General features: G+C 40.8%; 1 protein-coding gene across 1 annotated transcript in view; it reads right to left on the minus strand.

The window, feature by feature from the left end:
- Nucleotides 1-21766, minus strand: part of ZNF81 (zinc finger protein 81) — a 64306-nt gene that overhangs the window by 19663 nt on the left and 22877 nt on the right. The window contains exons 3-4 of the mRNA XM_030846655.2: nt 9329-9455; nt 2059-2154 (exon numbers count right to left, since the gene is read on the minus strand). Of these exons, the coding sequence (XP_030702515.1) occupies nt 2059-2154; nt 9329-9455 (223 nt within the window). The remainder of the gene's footprint in view (nt 1-2058; nt 2155-9328; nt 9456-21766) is intronic.

Here is a 21766-nt window from a genome sequence, read left to right on the forward strand (position 1 = left end):
TGGTTACCAGTGGGGGGCAGGGTGGAGGGAAGGGATAGTTAGGGAGTTTGGGATTGACATGTATACGCTGCTATATTTAAAAAGGATAACCAACAGGGACCTACTGTATAGCACAGGGAACTCTGCTCAATGTTATGTGGCAGCCTAGATGGGAGGGGAGGCTGGGGGAGAATGGATACATGTATATGTATGGCTGAGTCACTTTGCTGTGCACCTGAAACTATCACAGCATTGTTAATCGGCTATACTCCAATATAAAATAAAAGTTAAAAAAATATTTTAAAAAATTGCAAGGCACAGATTGGAACAAAATATCAGTGATACATATATCTGGCTTAGGAGTTGTATAGAGCAAATATAAACAACTCTTAAAACTCAATAAAAAGAAGACAAACAACCCAATAAAAAATGGGAAAGATATTTGAATAGACAACTCACAAAAATGTACAAATGGTCAATAAGCACATGAAAAGATACTTATCATTACTCATCAGAGGAATGCAACTTAAACTCATACATCCACTACAATAGCAAAGATTAAAGAGACTGACGATAGCAAGTGTTAGTGAGGATTTGGAACAACAGAAATTCTCATGTATTGCTGTTAGGAATGTAAAATAATACAGCCGCTTTGGAAGACAGTTTGGCAATTATAAGAAACATAAGCAAACACTGATTATATTATACCAGCAACTCCACTCCTAGGTGAGTTACGCAAGAGAAATGTAAACATATGTTCACACAAAGACATATCAGAATGTTCACTGCAGCTTTATTCATAATAACCAAACAATGACCACCTGTCATCAACAGGTATAGAGATAAACAAATTACAGTATAGTCATACCACGGAATAGTATTCACTATTTAAAAGGAACAAATTAGTGATACACTCAATAACATGAATGAATTGCAAAATCATTATGCTGAACAAATAAAGTCAGACGCCAAAGGGTATATACAGTATGATTCCATTTATATGAAACCCTAATAAAGACAAATCTAATCTATAATAACAAAAAGCATGCCAATGGTTGCCTGGGGCCGAAGTGGTGTTGAGTATTAACTTCAAGGGGCATGAAGGTGCATTCTGTGTGATGGAATGTAATATGTCATGATTGGGGTGGTGGTTATATCAGTGTGTACCTTTGTCAAAACTTAGGAAACTGTACTCTTAAAATGGATACATTTTATGGTATGTAAATTATACCTTAATAAAGCTGATTTTAAAAGAAAAAATGCTAAGTGACAGTGATCATAAAGTCAGAAGATGGGAGAGAGGCGTGAGATAGGGAAGGTAGAGAGAAGTGAGGAATCTAAAGGCAATACCTACAAAGAGAAAAGAAGGTGAGGCTGGTTGTAGATGACAGTTTATTGGTATCTTAGAGTGAGAAGATGAAAATGAGATGGGGAAGAAGGTGAAAGGGCACCAGGGAGAACAGGAGTGAGGCAACCAACTGATCTTCAAAGATGGTAAATCCATTAAAACCTGAATGTATATGATAAGGATCTAAGACCCTGGGAGTGGGGTTTCGGTACTAAAGCATAAAAATGTGATGGAAGGAGAGAATATCCAAGAAAACCAGATCCATACTGAGGAAGCCTGTCATATGATCGAGACTATACATATTGCAGCAATTCTCCTGGAGGAAAGCCAAGCCAAGAAGACAGTTGATAACAGTAAGGGAAATAAAGGGAGAGAGCAATTTGGTACCAGAGAGGCCAATGTTATCTATTTTCAAGAAGTCTCTAAAGTTTGGAACCTTCAGTGGGAAGCACCCACATAGCCCAGGGAGATCAGTTTGGTGCTTTGTGACCACCTAGAGGGGTGGGAAGGGAGGGTGGGAGGGAGGGAGACGCAAGAGGGAAGAGATATGGGAACATGTGTTATGTATAACTGATTCACTTTGTTGTAGAGCAGAAACTAACACACCATTGTAAAGCAATTATACTCCAATAAAGATGTTAAAAAAAAAAAGGGTAGCAATCATAGCCTTTTACAAGTATCAGCCTCAAGTATTTCCATGTCTCCCTTCTGCCCGGATCACACTCGCTCACCTGAGCAGCTCTGATGTGGGGTTTCCTCCTCCAACGTCCAAGGCTCCTCTCCTTGCTCCAACTTGAAGATGACCTCTGGCTTGGGAATTTCACACCCTGTTAACAGGAAATGATAGAAAATGGGGTCCAGCTAATTGCTTTCCATTTGTTCTTTGGAAAAGTGACCACATTTCATTGGGAAAAGAGTAATAAGCGCAAAGGTGCAAAGGGACTGAAGAATCTCAGACCAATCAAGGATGACACCATCACACACTTCAGATGCCCCAGAGCACTCAGCAGCTGAGGATGGAAGCAGCCTCTCTGAGGTTCTGTGTTAGTTCCCCTAGGGCTGCTCTAACAAAGTACTGAAAACTGGGTGGCTTAAAACAATAGGAAGGTATTGTCTCATATTTCTGGAGGCTAGAAATCTCAAATCAAGGTGTTAGCAGGGTCATGTTCTCTCTGGCAGATATAAGGGAGAATCCTTCCTTGCATCTTCTAGCACTTGTGCTTGCCAAAAATCTTTAGCATTCCTTGGCTTGTAAACGCATTTTACTCCAGTCCCATGGCTGTCTTCTCCCTGTGCGTCTCTTCTCATTGTCTTCCCTCTATGTGTGCCTATTTCAGTGCCCAAATTTCCCTTTTTTGTAAGGATACCACTCAATTAGGGCCCACACCAATGACCTCATCTTAACTTGATCCCCTCTGTAAAGATTACTACTTGCAAATAAGGGCACATTCTGAGGTACTGGGGGTTAAGATTTTAACATATTTTTTTGAGGGGACACAATTCAACCCGTAAGAGCCGGCCCTCTGATGCCCCAAAATTCATGTCCTTCCCATGTGCAAAATACACTAACCCCATCCCAGTATCCCCCAAAGTCTTAATCATCCCAGCATCAACTCTTATGCCTAAAATCTCATCTAAACATCAACTCAAAGTCTCAAATCACATCATCTAAATCATCCAAATCTTACAGGTGAGACTTGAGTATGAGTCATTCTGGGACAACATTCCTCTTCATGCAAACCTGCGGAAACAGATGAGTTATCTGCTTCCAAAATACAGTGGTGGGACAGGCAGAGGATAGATGATACTCCCATTCCAAAAGGGAGAAATTAGAATTTAAAAAGGGATGGGAGGTCTCAAGCAAGTCTGAAACCTAGCAGGGCAAATTCCATTAGATTTTAAGGCTTCACAATAATTCTCATTGGTACAACACTCTGTCCTCCAAGCCCACGAGGGTGGTAGCCCCACCCACTCAGCCCCGGGCCAGGAGTGGCACCACTTACTATTACCACTAGTGACCCATTAGCAAAAATTTTGCTTCCTGTACCGGCAACCTTATGCTCTGCTGTTCTACACGTTTTAGTTCCAAAGGGAGGAACACTTCCACCGAGAGACACAACAATGATTCCCTTGAACTGGAAGTTAAGTCTGCCACCTGGAAATCTTGGTCTTTTCATGTCTCTGAATCGACAGGCAAAGAAGGGAGTTACTGTGCTGGCTGTGGTGGTTGATCTTGACCACCAAGGGGAAATTGGACTGCTATATCATGATGGAGGTAAAGAAGAGTATGTCTAGAATACAGGAGACCCCATAAGGCATACTATCATGCCCTGTGATTAAAGTCAATGGAAAACTACAACAATTCAACTCAGGCAGCACTACTGATGGGCCAGACCCTTCAGGAATAAAGTTTTGGGTCATCCCACTTGGTAAAAAACCACAACTAGCTGAGGTGCTTGCTGAGAGCAAAGGGAACAAAAAACGGGGTAGTGGAAAAAGGAATTCTGCTTCAGGACTGCGACATAAGAAATCTGCCTAGTTTGCAGTCTGTGGCCTGCCCTGTGGATTTCAGACTCAAAAGTTCGACATCAACTCACCTGAATTTCCAGCCTGCTGGCCTGCCCTTCAGACTTGCCAGTCCCCACAACTGGGTGAGCTGGTTCCTTAAAATATATCTCTCCCCCCACTCTGTATTTATGTACACACGTGCGCGTGCACGTATGTGTATACTCTCTATATGTATATACCTGTATCCTATTGGTTCTATTTCTCTGCAGAACCATAATAGAGAGTGGCTCTAGAGGAACAGAATCTCAAGGATGAGTTTTCTGAATTAGTTATGGGATTTCTAGAATTGATTCCTTATTCTGATTAGATTCAAAAGCACTAATGACTCTATTTCAGTAGTAAGGAGGGCACTAATAGTCCCTGCTGTAACATGGCAATAGAGATATGCAAAATGTCAACACTGGATACTCCTAATCAAATGCTTGTAAGAAGTGAGGTTCTGGATAACCTTGTATTTGATACCTTGGAAATTTTTGTCAAACTTCCAAGTATAATAAGATTGCCTGGTTACTCCTAATTGCGCTGGATGAAGTGGGGAAAGAAAAGGATGAGCTCAGGGATTTGATTTTCCAGATCATGCATCGCATAAGTGACCTGAAAATTTCTCTGTCTGTCCTGAAAGTAACCCTTAGCTCCTATAGCTGCAGAGCTGAGATGGCTGAAAACCAAACCCAGAGTCTCATCCTGTGAGTGGCTAAATTACAACACAAATTGAATTCCCAACTTCACAGAGTGTCTGCTGTTAAAGGAGAGCATTGATGAGGAAGGAACAGGATCCTGAAAACTGGAATGGAGACATATGAGGACACTGAACTTCTAAATTCAGATGAGTCTTTGCCAGTAGAAGCAGCCCTTTTACCCTCAACTGAGAAGTTTAACCCTCCTCTGCCAGAGGAGCCTGCAGTGGGCTCCCCTGAGGGACTTGCCTTGTAAGGTACTGCTGGTTCCCCTCAGGACCTATGTCTACCACCCTTCTTTGCTTCCAGACCTATAACTAGACTTAAGTCTCATCAAGGCCCAAGGGTGAGGTACAGAGTGTGACCCATGAGGAGGTGTGAGATACTCCAAAAGAACTGCATGATTTGTCCAATCTATACGGACAGAAATCTGGGGAATATGTGTGGAAATGGATATTAAGAGTGTGGGATAATGGAAAGAACATAAAGTTGGATCAGGCCAAAATTATTGATATGTGTACACTAAGCAGATTCTGAATGTAATGTTGCCACTTGAGGGGTTAGGAAGGGCTGAAACAGTGTGTTTGGCTGGTTGGTTGAAACATGGACCAAAACATGGCCCACACTAAATGTAGCTGAAATGCCAGGACTACTTTGGTGTACTACAGAGGAAGGCATCCAAAGGCTTCGGGAGATTGGAATGTTAGAGTGGATTTATCGTGGAAGGTCTGCTCACTCACACTGGGAGGGTCCAGAGACACACCTGTCATGATGACTGTGACTAATAAATTTGTGAAGGGGCCCCGGGTAATCTGTGATTGCTCTTTGCTGCAAGCTCCTTGCTGTAGGTCAGAAATTTCAGTGGGAACTTCTGCCAGTGAACTGGGAAACCTAAATGCAATGGGAGTAATTGGATCCTGGGGTGGCAGGGGCCAAACAGAGGCATTGAGTTGTCAAATGCAAGGTGGATGCGGTTACCACAGGGTCAAAGCAGTAATCAGAAAAGTCCGATTCACACATAAGAGTAGACATTTTTATAATACTGTTTTAATTTATTCTCCTACTCATTAGACTTCAGACATCTTTCAAAACAAACCTTTATCTTAGTGTTCCATTATTTAAGAGATAACCTTCTTTCAAGGCAGCAGAGTTAGGACAGTCTAAGAAAAGCAGGACAAAAACAGTATATGAACATTTAGCAAAGAACAGTTTTCAGATATTTATGAAACTATGCTACATACTCATATATTTATGTGTTATATGTCTATACCTCTCTATCCTTCTAACACTATATGAGAATAGGGGAATAGCATTAAATATAACACCTGTTACAGAGTGGCTCATCTGCTCACAGACAGACATATCAACAAATTAAGAGCAAGGAAAGGGGAAATGAAAGAATACTGAGTATTCATTATGTACCAGACACTGCCCTAGGCACTTTAGATAAATTCATTCATTTCATCTTGAAAATAACTCTCCTCTTAGTCCCTTTAGATAAGGAAACTGAGGCTCAGAGAGGTAAAATTCCAAAATCACATAGCTAGTAAGAGGCTTAGTTATTCACTCAACAAGTGGCCGGGTGAAGATTTAAACTTCTTTCTCATATACCATACTACTGTCAAATAGGAAAAAATGCATACATGTCTTTAATATACATTAGAAATAAAACAAACTTTCTGTGCTGCCAAAAAAACAAACAAACAAACAAAAAGTCCAATTCACAGAGATCTATGGGGTTGGCTAGTTGATCCTGACATCCCTAGAAAAGAAACAGGTGGGCCATCTACTAAATTCTTACTTGATCTGTATAAGGAGAAGAGTCCTAGGTCAAGTGAACAGAAGTCTAACTTGAAACATCAAAACACAGAGTCCTGGCTCCTCAATCAATTCTCAGACTTGAGCCAGTTTATATACCCGGAATGAACACTTTTGAATGAAGGGGAGGCTGGGTCCCTGAAGGAAGGAACCCATGACACTGCCAAAAATTTATACTACTAACCTTTCTCCCAACCTTCCCTAAAGGGACCTATAGCCCTTTACAGGGTACCTGTGCGTTGGGGAAAAAAACAATGAGGCTTACCAGACATCACTGGACCCTAGCACTGAACTGACACTAATTCCAAAAGACCCAAAACATCACTGTGGCCCACCAGACAGCGTAGGGGCTTATAAAAGTGAAGTGATCAATGGAGTTTTCACTCAGGTCCATCACACACAGTGGGCTCAGTGGATCCCCAAAGCCATCTTGCGGTTATTTCTCTGGTCCAGGAATGCATAACTGGAATACACATACTCAGCAACAGGCAGTATCCCCATATTGGTTTCCTGACCTATGGAGTGAGGCGTTTTATGGTGGGAAATGCCAAGTGGAAGCCACTAGAACTGCCTCTACCTCAGAAAATGGTAAACCAAAAGCAGTACCGCATTCTTGAAGGACTGCAGAGATTACTGCCACTATCAAGGACCTGAAGGATGCAGGGTGGTGGTTGCACTACATCCCTATTCACCGTGCCTATTTGGCCTGTGCAGAAGACAGTGGATTATCATAAACTCAACCTGCTAGTGACTCCAACAGCAGCTGCTGTACCAGATATGGTTTTGTTGCTTGAGCAAATGAACGCACTCCTTGATACCGGGTATGTAGCTATTTATCTGGCAAATGCTTTTCTAAAAAACAATACCTGTTAGTCAAGACCAGCAGAAGCAGTTTTCTCTCCGTTAGCAAGGCCAGCTATACACCTTCACTGTCCTACCTCAGAGGCAGATCAACTCTCCAGTCCTATGTCATAATTTAGTCTGCAGGGATCTTGATCAACTTTCCCTTCCACAGGACATCACATTGGTCCATTACATGGATGATACTATGCTCATTAGACCTAGTGAGCAAGGAGGAGCAACTACTCTAGACTTATGGATAAGACATTTGTGTGGCAGAAGGTGGGAAATAAATCTGACAAAAATTTAGGAGCCTTCTATCGCAGTGAAATTTCTAGGGGTCCAGTGGTGTGGGGCATGTTGAGATATCCCTTCTAAGGTCTTGAAGAGTAAGTTTTTGTGTCTGGCTTTTCCATAAACAAAAGGAGGGGCAACACCTGCCTCCCAGTGCTGCTCGTAAGGGGCCCAAGTCCTTATGATGGAGGCCCAGCCTGTGGATGGTATGAGGCCAGGAGCCGCCCTTGGAGCACTGAGACTGGGTCCTCCCAGAGTCGTGTTCCTTGAGAATGTGCCTAAAGTGGGCGGTAAACTCCGTCTAAGGCTAAATACTGGCTCAAAATTGATAGTCAACAAGTACCATAAGGGACAGTTGAAGAGAGAGTTCAAGAGAGCATGTTAAGAGGTGTGACCTCAGATCAGATGTGGCGACCTCACACCTGGGTGGTGGCCCTGCCCTCTTAGCTCTGGAACTAATTAGGTGGCTCACCTTCTGGAAACAAAGAGGTGACAGCCAGTCACCCTGCATCTCCCCAGTCTGTGCCCTCTGGGCCTGTGATGGCAGTGACAGCCCTGCTGGCTTCTGAACCATTTTGGGGGTCATTCATCCCTTTTCTTGAAGCGTGTTCATAGCCAAATAGCTTTACTGGACTGTTTCCTGTCTGTAGAATCCCAGAACCCCAGCCTTCCTTCCTTTTTCCCTGCCTCCGGCCTCTTCAGCCCAAGCTGGCAGCGTTTCTTCTGAGATGGTTGACTGGATCCACAAATCATATACCTAATCTTTTTAGCAACTGGTTGTCCAGCCACACCCTTGGTGCTCTTTCCAGAGTACACCTTCTTATATTTTGCAGTATGGATAGGCTGAGAATTTTCCAAATCTTCATATTCTAGTTCCTTTTTACTAACAATTCCTTCTTCAATTTCTCTTTCCTCTAGCATTTTACTGTAAGTATGAAGCAGAAACCAAGCCCTGCCTTTAACACTTTGCTTAGAAATCTCCTCAGCTAAATATCCAAATTCATCACTCACGACTTCTGTTTTCTACCCACAATTCAGCCAAATTCTCTGCCACTTTATAATAAGAATCACCTTTCCACTAGTTTCCAATTATATGTTCCTCACTTCCATCTGAGACCTCACCAAAAACACCTTTAACACTCCTATTTCTACCAACAGTTTCTCTGAGGCAATCTAGACATTTTCTATCAAGCACCTGAAAATCTTTCCAGGCTCTACCCATTGCCCAATTCCAAAGCCACCTCCATGGATTTTGTAGGTATTTGTTACGGCAGCACCCCACTTCCCAGTACAGAAAGCTGTGCTAGTTTCCTAGGGCTGTTGTAACAAAGTACCACAAACTGGGTGGCTCAGAACAACAGAAATTTATTGTCTTGAAGTTCTGGAGGCCAGAAGTCTAAAATCAAGGTGTAAGCAGGGCCATGCTCTTTTTGAAGGTGCTAGGGAGGGAACTGTTCCATGCCTCACTCCTGGCTTCTCGTGGCCTCAGGCATTTCTTGTCCTATAGATGCATCACTCCAGTCACATGGTCATCTTTTCCTTGTATGTCTTCACATTGCCTTCCCTCTGTGTTTCTGTGTCTCTGTGTCTAGATGTCCCTTTTTTTATAAGGATGCCAGTCATATTGGATTAGGGCCCATCTAATGACCCTGTTTTTGCTTGATTACTTCTGGATAGACCCTATTTCTAAATAAGGTCACATTCAGAAGTAGTGGGGGTTAGGGCTTCAACATATTTTCTTTGGGGGGGCCACAATTTTACCCATAACAAGGTCCTTGTAGGTTCACAGAGTGGCTCTGCTTACCCAGTGAGAGAAGGTGGCTATAGTTCTCCAGCATCACGTCCTGGTACAGGCGCCTTTGAGTAGAATCCAGCTGCTGCCACTCCTCCCTGCTGAAGTCCACAGTCACGTCCTCAAAGGACACTGACACCTGTAACAACACAATCCCATTCAGGGTGACATGGTCAGCATGGCGGGATAGGGAAGAGATAGAAAATTGTTTTTAGTAACTTTTACCATAATATCCCATAGGGTATGCCTATTAAATACCTACTTATACATAATGTACAGAATACAAATATCTAATTGGAAATTTCTGCTATTCATTGTATACAACACTCAGTCTTTCTTTTTTTTTTTTTTTTTTGGTATGCGGGCCTCTCACTGCTGTGGCCTCTCCCGTTGCGGAGCACAGGCTCCGGACGCGCAGGCTCAGCAGCCATGGCTCACGGGCCCAGCCGTTCCGCAGCATGTGGGATCTTCCCGGACTGGGGCACGAACCCGTGTCCCTTGCATCGGCAGGCGGACTCTCAACCACTGCTCCACCAGGGAAGCGCCTCAGTCTTTCATTTTTAAAAATAATATTTCTGTACAGGATTTGAACTTGATCCTATTTTGTTGCTCATTTTAATGGGAATTTGTGTTTTATAACTTTTAGAAGGAAGAATGTACATTTTTTTTCACTTTACATAGCTCCCTCTACTGCTGCTTTCATTTAGTCTTCAAAAACATAACCATTTTCTCTTGATGCCTTTTTTTTTTTGGCCAATTTTAATTTAATTCCATAGTGGTCAGAAAACATACTCTGTATGATTTCAACATATGTTCTATCCGGAAGAACGTTTCATGTGTCCCTGGAAAGGAATGCATATTCAGTCATTGGTGGGTGCAGTTATAATATATAAATCAACTTGATTGAGTGCTGCTGAAATTTTATATCACTTTACTCATTTGTCTTCTAATTGTTCAGCCAATTATTTGTCAACTTTTTGGTAAAAATTGACAGGGAGATGTTAAAAGTTTATATGGCTATGCAAAGGAACTAGAATACACAAAGCAAAGATTAGCATGGAGGATTTATACTATGCAATGTTAAGACTTACTTTAAAGCTACAATAATCAGACAGTGTGGTATTGATCTAAGAACAGACACATATATCAATGGAACAGAATAGAGAATCCAGAAACAGATCTGCACACATATGGACAACTGGTTTTTGACAAAGGTGCCAAAGGGGAAAGGGACAAAGGTGCCAAAGGGGGAAAGGAAAAGTCTTTTTTAAAAATTGTGCTGGAACAAATGGATATGAGTTTTGGAGGAAAAAAACAAACCTTGACCCACATCTCACACCATATACAAAAATTAACTTTAGTGTTCTCACCACACACACACACACACACACACACACACACACACACACACTCAAACTAAGCAACTCTGTGAGGTGATGAATGTATTAAGTAACTCGATTGTGGTATAAAAACAAATATACAGATCAACAGAATAGAACAGAAAGCCCAGAAATCAACCCACACATATAAAGTCAATTAACTTATGACAAAGGAGCCAAGAACATAAATTGGGAAAGGACAGTCTCTTCAATATATGGTGTTGGGAAAACTGGACAGCCACATGCAAAGGAATGAAACTGGAGCACTATCTTATACTACATGCAAAAAATAACTCAAAATGGATTAAAGACTAGAACATGAGATCAGAAATCATACAACTCCTAGATGAAAACATAGGTGGTAAGCTCCTTGACATAAGTCTTGGAGATAAATTTTTGGATTTGACACCAAAAGCAAAGGCAAGAAAAAACAAAAATAAACAAGTGGGAATATACCAAAGTAAAAATATTATGCACAGCAAATGAAACCTTCAACAAAATGACACAGCAGCCTACTGAATGGGAAAAAATATTTGCAAATCATATATCTGATAAGGGGTTAATATGCAAAATGTATAAAGAACGCATACAACTTAACAGCAAAAAACCCCAAAAAATCTGATTAAAAAACGGGCAGAGGATCTGAACAGACATTTCTCCAAAGAGATATACAGATGGCCAACATGTACATGAAAAGGTGCTCAATATCACTAATCATCAGGGAAATGCAAATCAAACCCACAATGTGATATCACCTCATACCTGTTAGAGTGGCTATCATCAAAAAGACAAGAAATGACAAGTGTTAGTGAGAACACAGGAAAAAGGGAACCTTTGTGCACTGTTGGTGGAAATGTAAATTGGTGCAGCCACTATGGAAAACAAGATAGAGGTTCCTCGAAAAATTAAAAACAGAACTAGGTATGACCCAGCACTTCCACTTCTGGGTATCTATCTAAAGAAGATGAATACATTAAATCAAAAAGATATCTGCACTCCCACGTTCACTGCAGCATTATTTACAATAGCCAAGATATAGAATCAACCTAAGCATCCATAAATGGAAAAATGGATAAAGAAAATGTGGTGTGTGTGTATATACACACACACACATACACACACACACACATACACACACAATGGAATATTATTCAGCTATAAAAAAGAGGGAAATATTGCCATTGCAACAACATGGATGGACCTTGAGGGCATTATGCTAAGTGAAATAAATCAGACAGAGAAAGAAAATTCCATATGATCTCACTTATATGTGGAGTCTAAGAAAAACAAAAAACAGAAAACAGAGCTCACAGATACAGAGAAGAGTTGGTGGTTGCCAGAGGCAGGAGTGAGTGGTGGGCGAAATGCGTGAAGGGGTCAAAAGGTACAAACTTCCAGTTATAAAATAAAGAAGTCATGGGGATGTAATATACAGCATGATAACTCTGGTTAATAATACTGTATTGCATATTTGAAAGTTGCTAAGAAAGTAAATCTTAAAAGTTCTCATCACAAAAAAAAAAAAAAAAGTTCTCATCACAAGAAAAATATTTGTAATTATGTATGGTAATGGATGTTAGCTAGACTTATTGTGGTGATCATTTCACAATATATACAATATTGAATGATCATGTTATATACCTGAAACTAATATAATGTTATATGTCAATTATACCTCATTTAAAAAAATAACCAAGTGGGGCTTCCCTGGTGGCGCAGTGGTTGAGAGTCCGCTGGCCGATGCAGGGGACACGGGTTCGTGCCCCGGTCCGGGAAGATCCCACATGCCGTGGAGCGGCTGGGCCCGTGAGCCATGGCTGCTGAGCCTGCGCGTCCGGAGCCTGTGCTCCGCAACAGGAGAGGCCATAACAGTGAGAGGCCCGCGTACTGCAAAAAATAAAAATAAAAATAAAAAAGGCATGGACTTCCCTGGTGGCACAGTGGTTAAGAATCCGCCTGCCAATGCAGGGGACACGGGTTTGAGCCCTGATCCGGGAAGATCCCATATGCTGTGGAACAACTAAGCCCGTGCGCCACAACTACTGAGCCTGCACTCTAGAGCCCACAAGCCACAACTACTGAGCCCGCGTGCCACAACTACTGAAGCCCGTGCACCTAGAGCCTGTGCTCTGCAACAAGAGAATCCACTGCAATGAGAAGCCCATGCACCACAACGAAGAGTAGCCCCTGCTCACCGCAACTAGAGAAAGCCCGCACACAGCAACGAAGACCCAATGCAGACAAAAATAAATAATAAATAAATTTATATAAAAAAATAAGAGGCAGAAACTTCCCAAATATGGTAAAAGACATAAATTTACAGATTCAAGCAGGATAAATCCACAGAAAACCACACCTATGCACAGTGTAGTCAAACTAATGAAAACCAAAGAAGAAAGCAGCCAGAAAACAAACAAAAAAAGACATATTACATACAGGGTAACAGTGATTAAAATGACCACTCAGTGCTCAACAGAAGAAACAGAGGTCAAAATACAGAATACAAACTACAAAATTTTTAAATGATGAAGAAAATAAGTTTTATCTGGCTGGGCAAATTTAGGAGTGCCTTGATAAGTTCTTCATGGCTTTTGGTACTACCCTCTGTGTTTCTGGTCCCACCCTCTGAGCCATCTTTCCTATTTCATGAAAGGTTGAAAGGTAGCATTTCAGGAAAGATAGCAGAAGAGTTTTCTCAGTCTGCTTCCTACCGGTAGCATTTTGAAGGTCTGACATCTTTCCATTTTTGTATTGTCTCTATCCCTTTAAGTCTAAAGTGGTAGTGTTTCTGTTCATATAATTTGCTCTAAAATTTTATGAGTTGTCTGTGAATCTCACTGGATTCACTCCCTTAGACGAAAAGTGCACCTACAGATCTGTTTGAGATAAGCCATTCTTTATCTTGGACTCCTGCTGAGAGGGCTGAGGGACACACTCTTAAGCTTCCTAGAGGCCCTCTTGCTTGATTGAGATCTATGAGGCACTCTTAATCTCTTCAAGGGGAGTTTTGTGTGGCTGAATGCTCTGGTCCTCTGATCTGAGGTCTTAAGAAAAGGTTGTATAGTCACATCTTTTGCTTTATTTCTAGATCATATTTTCCTGATAGTGTTTCAGAGCTATTTCTTTTTTTTTTTTAACATCTTTATTGGAGTATAATTGCTTTACAATGGTGTGTTAGTTTCTGCTTTATAAGAAAGTGAATCAGTTATACATATACATATGTTCCCATATCTCTTCCCTCTTGCGTCTCCCTCCCTCCCACCCTCCCTATCCCACCCCTCCAGGCGGTCACAAAGCACCGAGGCGATATCCCTGTGCCATGCGGCTGCTTCCCACTAGCTATCTACCTTACGTTTGTTAGTGTGTATATGTCCATGACTCTCTCTCACCCTGTCACAGCTCACCCTTCCCCCTCCCCATATCCTCAAGTCCGTTCTCCAGTAGGTCTGTGTCTTTATTCCTGTCTTACCCCTAGGTTCTTCATGACATTTTTTCCCTTAAATTCCATATATATGTGTTAGCATACGGTATTTGTCTTTTTCTTTCTGACTTACTTCACTCTGTATGACAGACTCTAGGTCTATCCACCTCATTACAAATAGCTCAATTTCGCAGAGCTATTTCTTAACTTTAGAATCTTGTGCTATCTGAAGAGGCTAATAATTTTCAAAACCATCAAGTCCTGGATCCTTTGTGTTTGACAGTCTTTCTCTCAATTTATCTCCTTTCATATTTTGCTAAAAGCAGCAAGAAACTTGATGCCTTCAACACTTTTCTTGGAAATATTAGATAGATCACCAAGTTCATGAAGCACAATTCTCTACTTTCCACATAACTGCAGACGACAGTGTTGCTAAGTTTCTATCACATAAGCTCCTCCAGTTTCCAAAACATGTTCTTCACTTCCTTTTGAGCCTTCATCGGCATCCTATAGTCCAAATTTCAACTAATAGTCTATTCAGGCAATTTAGGATTTCTCTAATATGCTCCTTAAAATCCTTCCAGCCTCCACCCACATCCAAGTTTGAAAGATATTCCCACATTTTTAGGTGTGTTATGACAACACCCTACTCCCATGACCAAAATCTGTGTTAGCTTTCTATCTGATGAATAGCAAATTACCCGAAAACTTAGTGAGTTACAACAATATCCGTTATCTCACAGTGGGTCAGGGGCCCGGGTGTGGCTTAAATAGGTCCTCTCACTTGGGATCTCTCAAAAGGCTGCAATCAAGATGTTGGCCAGGGCTACGTTCATCTTGAACACTGACTTGGAATGACCCACTTCCAAGCTCAGGCAAGTGGTTGTTGATAACATTCAGTTTCTCGAGGTCTGTTGTACTGAGTGACTCAGTTCCTTATTGACTGTTGGCCAGTGGCTGCCCTCAGTCCTTTGCCACGTGGATCTCTCCATAGGGAAGTTCACAACATGGCAGCTTGTTTCATCAAAGCCAGCAAACAAGAAGAACCAGAGAGAGAGAGTGCCAGCAAGATGGAAGTTACAGTCTTTTATAACCTAATCACATAAGTGACATCCCAACACTTTTACCTTATTCGGTTTCTTAGAAGCAAGTCACTAGGTCCAGCCCACATACAAAGGGGAGTGGATTACACAAGGGTATGAATACCGAGAAGTGGGGATCACTGACAGCCAACTTAGAAGGCTGCTTACTAAAAAAAATCAAAATTTGCATGAAGCAAATAAAGATAAATTTCGAAGGAAATTTATAGCTTTAAATGCTTATATTAGAAAAGAGTCTAAAATCAATGACCTAAAATTTAACCTCAAGGAGCTAGAAAGTAAAAGACCAAATGAACCCAAAGAAGGTAAAAGAACTAGCAAAGATCAAAAAAATTAATGAAATAGAAAACAAATGACAGAAAAAGTCAACAAAAAATTAATTCAAGCTGTATTATCGACCTAAACATAAAAACTAAAACTAAAAATGCCCCAGAAGAAAACATAAGAGAACATCTTTGCAATGCTGGGACAAGCAAGGATTTCTTGACATAGTACAAAAAGCAACAACCACAAAAGAAAATTTTGATAAATGGGACCTTATCAAAATTAAAACTTCTGCTCATCAAAAGATGTCATTAACTCATAGACATAGAGAACAGACTTGTGGTTGCCAACGGGGAGGGGCAGTGGGGGAGGGATGGATTGGGAGTTTGGGGTTAGCAGATGCAAACTATTACATACAGAATGGATACACAACAAGGTCCTACTGTAGAGCACAGGGAATTATATTCAATATCCTGTGATAAGCCATAATGGAAAAGAATGTGAAAAAGAATATATATATGTATAACTGAATCACTTTGCTGTACAGCAGAAATGTTGAACACAACATTGTAAATCAACTATACTTCAATAAAATAAAAATTTAAAAAAGATGTCATTAAGAAAACAAAAAGCCAAGACACAGACTGGGAGAAAATATTTGCAATATGTATACAAAACACCCATATTAAGAATGTATAAAGAACTCCTACAAAGCAAAAAGAAAAAGACATGTAACCCAATTTTTTTTTTTTTTTTTTTTTTTTTTTTTTTGCGGTACGCAGGCCTCTCACTGCCGTGGCCTCTCCCGTTGCGGACCACAGGCTCCGGACGCGCAGGCTCAGCCGCCATGGCTCACGGGCCCAGCCGCTCTGCGGCATGTGGGATCCTCCCAGACCGGGGCACGAACCCGTGTCTCCTGCATTGGCAGGCAGACTCTCAACCACTGCACCACCAGGGAAGCCTGTAACCCAATTTTTTTAAATGGGCAAAATATTTGAACAGACACACATGAAAAAGACATACCAATAAAGTATATTAAAAGATGTTCAACATCATTAGTTATAAGGGAAATGCAATTTAAACTACACTAAGATAGCACTATACACTCACTTTCAAAGCTAAAATTAAAAAAAACTGAAAAATTGCTGGTAGAAATGTAAAACTGAACTATCACTTTGGAAACTTGTTTGGCAGTTTCTTTTTTTTTTTTTTTTTTTGGCTGTGTTGGGTCTTCGCTGCTGTGCGCAGGCCTTCTCTAGTTGTGTTGAGCAGGGACTACTCTTCGTTGTGGTGCCTGGGCTTCTCATTGTGGTGGCTTCTCTTGTTGCGGAGCATGGGCTCTAGGTACGCGGGCTCAATGGTTGTGGCACGTGGGCCCTAAAGCGTGCGGGCTCAGTAGTTGCAGCACGTGGGCCCTAGGGCATGCAGGCTCAGTAGTTGTAGCGTGCGAGCTTAGTTGCTCCACGGCATGTGGGATCTTCCCAGATCAGAGATCGAACCTGTGTCCCCTGCATTGGCAGGCAGATTCTTAACCACTGCCCCACCAGGGAAGTCCCTGGTTTGGCAGTTTCTAATAAAGTTAAACATACACCAGCCTGTAATCTGGCAATTCCATTCCTTGGTAGATACTAAAAAGAAATGACAACAATATATCCTCAGAAAACTTCCACAAGAATATTTATAGCAGGATTTATCATGATAAAAAAACTAGAAACATTCCAAATGTTCATCAGCAGGTAAATGCATAAACAAATTATAGCATATTCATATAACTGAATATTCAGCAATAAAAAAGAAAGAGCTACTGGTAGAACAAACAACCTGGATGACTCTCAAAAAGTTACAAATAGAAGCCAAACACAGAGCCAAACACAAACCATATGATTCTATTTATATGACAATCAAGGACCAGCAGGGCTAATCTATAGGGATTAAAAATATTAACAATGATTGCCTCAGGGGGAGGATATTGACTGATTAAGGGGGAACCTTCAAGGGTGATGGACATGGTCTATATTTTAATTTGAGTGATGGGTATACATATTTGTCAAAATTCATTAAACTATACCATTTAAGATCTGGGTAATTCAATGTCGTTCAAATATAACTCATTTCAAAAAACACACAAAAAAGTGCATATTATAAATATATTCAGGGTACAATGTGGGCCCCAAAGAGAAAACAGTTGATTCTACTGGGGATGTAGGTTTAGGTTCCATAGAGCTGGTACAGTTTAAACTGAATCCTGGAAAAAATAAGTGTGATAGAGATAAGTGAGGGAAAATGTTTTCCAGAAAAGACGAAGAAATTGGTGTGGAGACAGGAAAATACACAGTAATTAAGGAAAGAGCGAACAGCTTTGTGAAAAGGAGAGATTATATAATATGTCAAGGAGGCAATTATGAGAAAAAAAAAATCCAAGGAAGTAGGCTGGAGTCTGATCATGAAATAGTATGAATTCCTTTAGTAATAGATCACCATTGAAGTGTTTTAGTTTTATATTTTTAAGTTAAAATTTATATTTGGGAATAAAAATTCATAGTAACAAATTTTTTATAAAACTGCCACACAGGAACACACCTTAAGATACCACTACATGCTTCACTTAGAAAAAGTTACAGACATAGTCAAAACAAATAGCTCTCATTTATAAATGTGAGTTCGTTTCTTTTAGCAAAAGAAAGCTCACAGATTCTAAATAATTCACGGGACAAAAAAAGGAAATTTAAAAATATTTTTAGCTGAATGATAATTTAAAATGACATATTAAAAACTTTATTGCACAGCATGTGGTTTATTTCTATAATCATTCCTTGTGCTCTTGAAAAGAATATGTACCCGGAAGTTGTTGGTTACAGTGCTCTATATATTTTTGTTGGCTCAAGTTCATTAATTATGTTGTTCAGGTCTTTTATATCTACTGAATTTTTGCCTGTTTTTTCTTTCAGTAACTGAAAGAGGTATGTTAAATTTTCCACTGAGTATGGATTTGATTATTTCTCTTTTTTTTCTCCGTTTATGTTTTATTATCTTGAGGCTATGTTATTAGCTGTGTACAGATATAAAATTTTTATATTGTTTTGTTAAATTGGCTCTTTTATATTATGAAATATCTCTAGTAATAAATCTTGCTTTAAAGAAAAAAAAAAAAGAAAGCTCACAGGAAATGTCAGACTGAAAACCAGCAGGATACAGCGATGCAGGGACAGCTCAACACCTCCTGAGCTAGAAGGCTCGGAGCCAGGCCTCCCTGGCTGGGGGCTGTGCTGCTTCTCCTCTCTGGCCTTCAGTTTCCCTGGCACCAAAGGAGGGAAGACTGGATGACTGATAAAGTCCTGGGTGCCATGGTCCATTCATTTCAGAGAACAGTATATGATCATAACAGTATCGTTCTCCTTTGATTGTAAATGTCAACAGAATACAACTTAAAAATTTTACTACAAAGAGTGCTATGATTTTTCCCATACTCTGCAAAGGATGGATGAGGGCCCATATTATCAGGCCACACTCACTGCTTATATTGGAAAATGAGGAAATGCTAATGAAATTGCTTTTATGGGCTGACATTCATGGATGGCAGAAAGGGGCGTTCCAGAAGGAGTCCAGGATTTGCTCTTCATGAGTATTTCAGCTCCCGGCCAAAGCTCGGTGGCCAAGTGCACACATGGGCACACCCATGCCCGCATGCAGTCTGTAAAGGTCACTGAGCACGTGTTAACCTTGAAGGGGAGAGAGAAACCTCAGTATTTCCCCCCAACAACACTCCAAGCCTCTTGTAAAGCATATTCAAATTCATACACTTAAGCATTAATTTACATACTTAATTTCTGACAGGCTGACAACCGCAGCCCTTCTCCCCCTCAGTGTAAAGTGAGAAGTGAACTGTTATTCAGTGTATCCGTTACATTGGTAGTGGTGCTAAGTGTATTTTATATAATGTGCTATCTACAAAAAGGCAGATAAGAATTTGATTTAACATCCAGTTAAAAGCCATCATTGAAAAATTAAAAAAAAAAAGAGTGCTATGATTTTTATTATGACTCTCACCATCTTTGGAAAATTTCCATTTCAGAAGTTTGATTTGGTTCACTTTCTTGGAGCTTCTTGCCTTGGGAGCATCCTCCACGCACACCAGTACCTATGAAGATAATTAGCCAGCATTCCTTTTCCTGAAGCCGCAGTCTATGGCTCTGCCTTCATCACATAGGCTGCGCTGTGTCCCTGTTCAACCTCCAACTATTCTTCTAATTATGGAGTGCCCAGATGCTTGATTTACTGTTTCTTCCTTACACCTCACTGTGTATTCTGCAAGTTGTATTTTAGTACGTTCCCACAGAGTTTCTTCAATTCATGCTGCTATCAGTGTGATCAAAGTTTGAGGTTTTGACATAAGAGCCCTTCAGATATTCTGTGGGAATGCGAGGCCCAGCAGCTAGTGGGAAGAGTTGCGTTTCAGCACCTTATAGTCCTAACTCTGTCTCCCTCTATTAATGTTGCATTTAACCTTGAGAGCATCAACTTAGTTTTCTCACACATTTTCAATTAAAACATTTAGTTCCTTTTTCAATACTAAACATGATTTTTTCTTTTAACAACAAAGACATGCATCAAAAAACCATGTGCTCAGAGAAGTGATGTAAAAATACCATTGTCTTATCTCCAAATACTAATTCTAAGATCAAGGTCTTCAAGCCTTTGACCACGCACACGGACCACCAATTTCTAGGATACATTATTCCACATCATCATTTCTATAGTTTGACAAAAACCATAACACATTCTCTGATACAACAACATAATTCCATAATTCCTTGAAAATCTGTAGCATAGCATAAGCACTAAAACTTACTAATTATGAGAGCTGTTAATTTACAATCCTCTCATAATGACTGTACCACTATCCATTTTTATTTATTCTTAAATTCAATTTCAACTACCTGATTGTGTCTGAAGTAGCTTCATAGTAGTTTTATTTCTATGAAAGTGACATGTTTCCAAGTATCACCTGGGGGATTAGATTAGATTTAAATGAGAGAGGAAAATATAGTATGAGTTACACCGTTTCCTCACTTGGCATACAAATTAAAAAAAAATCATCCATTTCTTTAGTGATTAAAAATAACAGTTCTTTTGTGAGCATAGACACAATACAAGGAATCTGTTTCTTTGCGTGAAAAGCAGAATCAGTGGAAAAGGACCCGAATTCTATCGCTAGCTTTCGGTTAACCCAAATGAGAGTATGCATAAGCTCAAGCTTGTGAGCGTACTGATTCAGCATTGCACAAAGTGACTGGATGAACCAGGATCCGTCCTTTGAATTTTGCCAGGAATAGTAACCAGGTGCTGTAGAATATGCATACAAGAAGTCTGCCTCAACCGGTATTTTCTGACAGGCCGTGTCATCCTCAACACCACTGTCTGTCTCCAAGCAGCTAAAACATGGCTACAGCCACTTGGGATGCTCGCCACGCACCTGTGCCCTCGTGCGGGATTTGGGAGGCAGAAGCGGCCTGCAGTTTTAACTCAGAAATCGTGAAAACCAAACCCCAAACCAACCACGCTAGCTCTTGCAGGGTGGGAAGCGGCCGGCAAGCCCAGCTCCTTCGGTGTTTGGCCTGCTCCTCGTTTGGAAAATTACTTCTCTTTCTAGTGAGAACAGGAAGTCGGGCGGCCCAAGTAAAAGGCGAGTGAGTGAAGTGTTCAGAACGGTACCGTCACCCTTGTTTTGGGAACTGATACCCCAGGCTGGCACCTCCCTCCCTGAACTCTTTTTTTTTTTAACATCTTTATTGGAGTATAATTGCTTTACAATGGTGTGTTAGTTTCCGCTTTATAACAAAGTGAATCAGTTATACATATACATATGTTCCCATATCTCTTCCCTCTTGCGTCTCCCTCCTTCCCACCCTCCCTATCCCACCCCTCTAGGTGGTCACAAACCATTGAGCTGATCTGATCTCCCTGTGCTATGCGGCTGCTTCCCACTATCTATTTTATGTTTGGTAGTGTAGATATGTCCATGCCACTCTCTCACTTTGTCACAGCTTACCCTTCCCCCACTCTTGCACTGTTGGTGGGAATGTAAATTGATACAGCCACTATGGAGAACAGTATGGAGGTTCCTTAAAAAACTACAAATAGAACTACCATACGACCCAGCAATCCCACTACTGGGCATATACCCTGAGAAAACCATAATTCAAAAAGACACATGCACCCCAATGTTCATTGCAGCACTATTTACAATAGGTAGGTCATGGAAGCAACCTAAATGCCTATCGAGAGA

Source organism: Globicephala melas, chromosome X (genome assembly GCF_963455315.2).
Source record: "Globicephala melas chromosome X, mGloMel1.2, whole genome shotgun sequence".
Taxonomy (NCBI): domain Eukaryota; kingdom Metazoa; phylum Chordata; class Mammalia; order Artiodactyla; family Delphinidae; genus Globicephala; species Globicephala melas.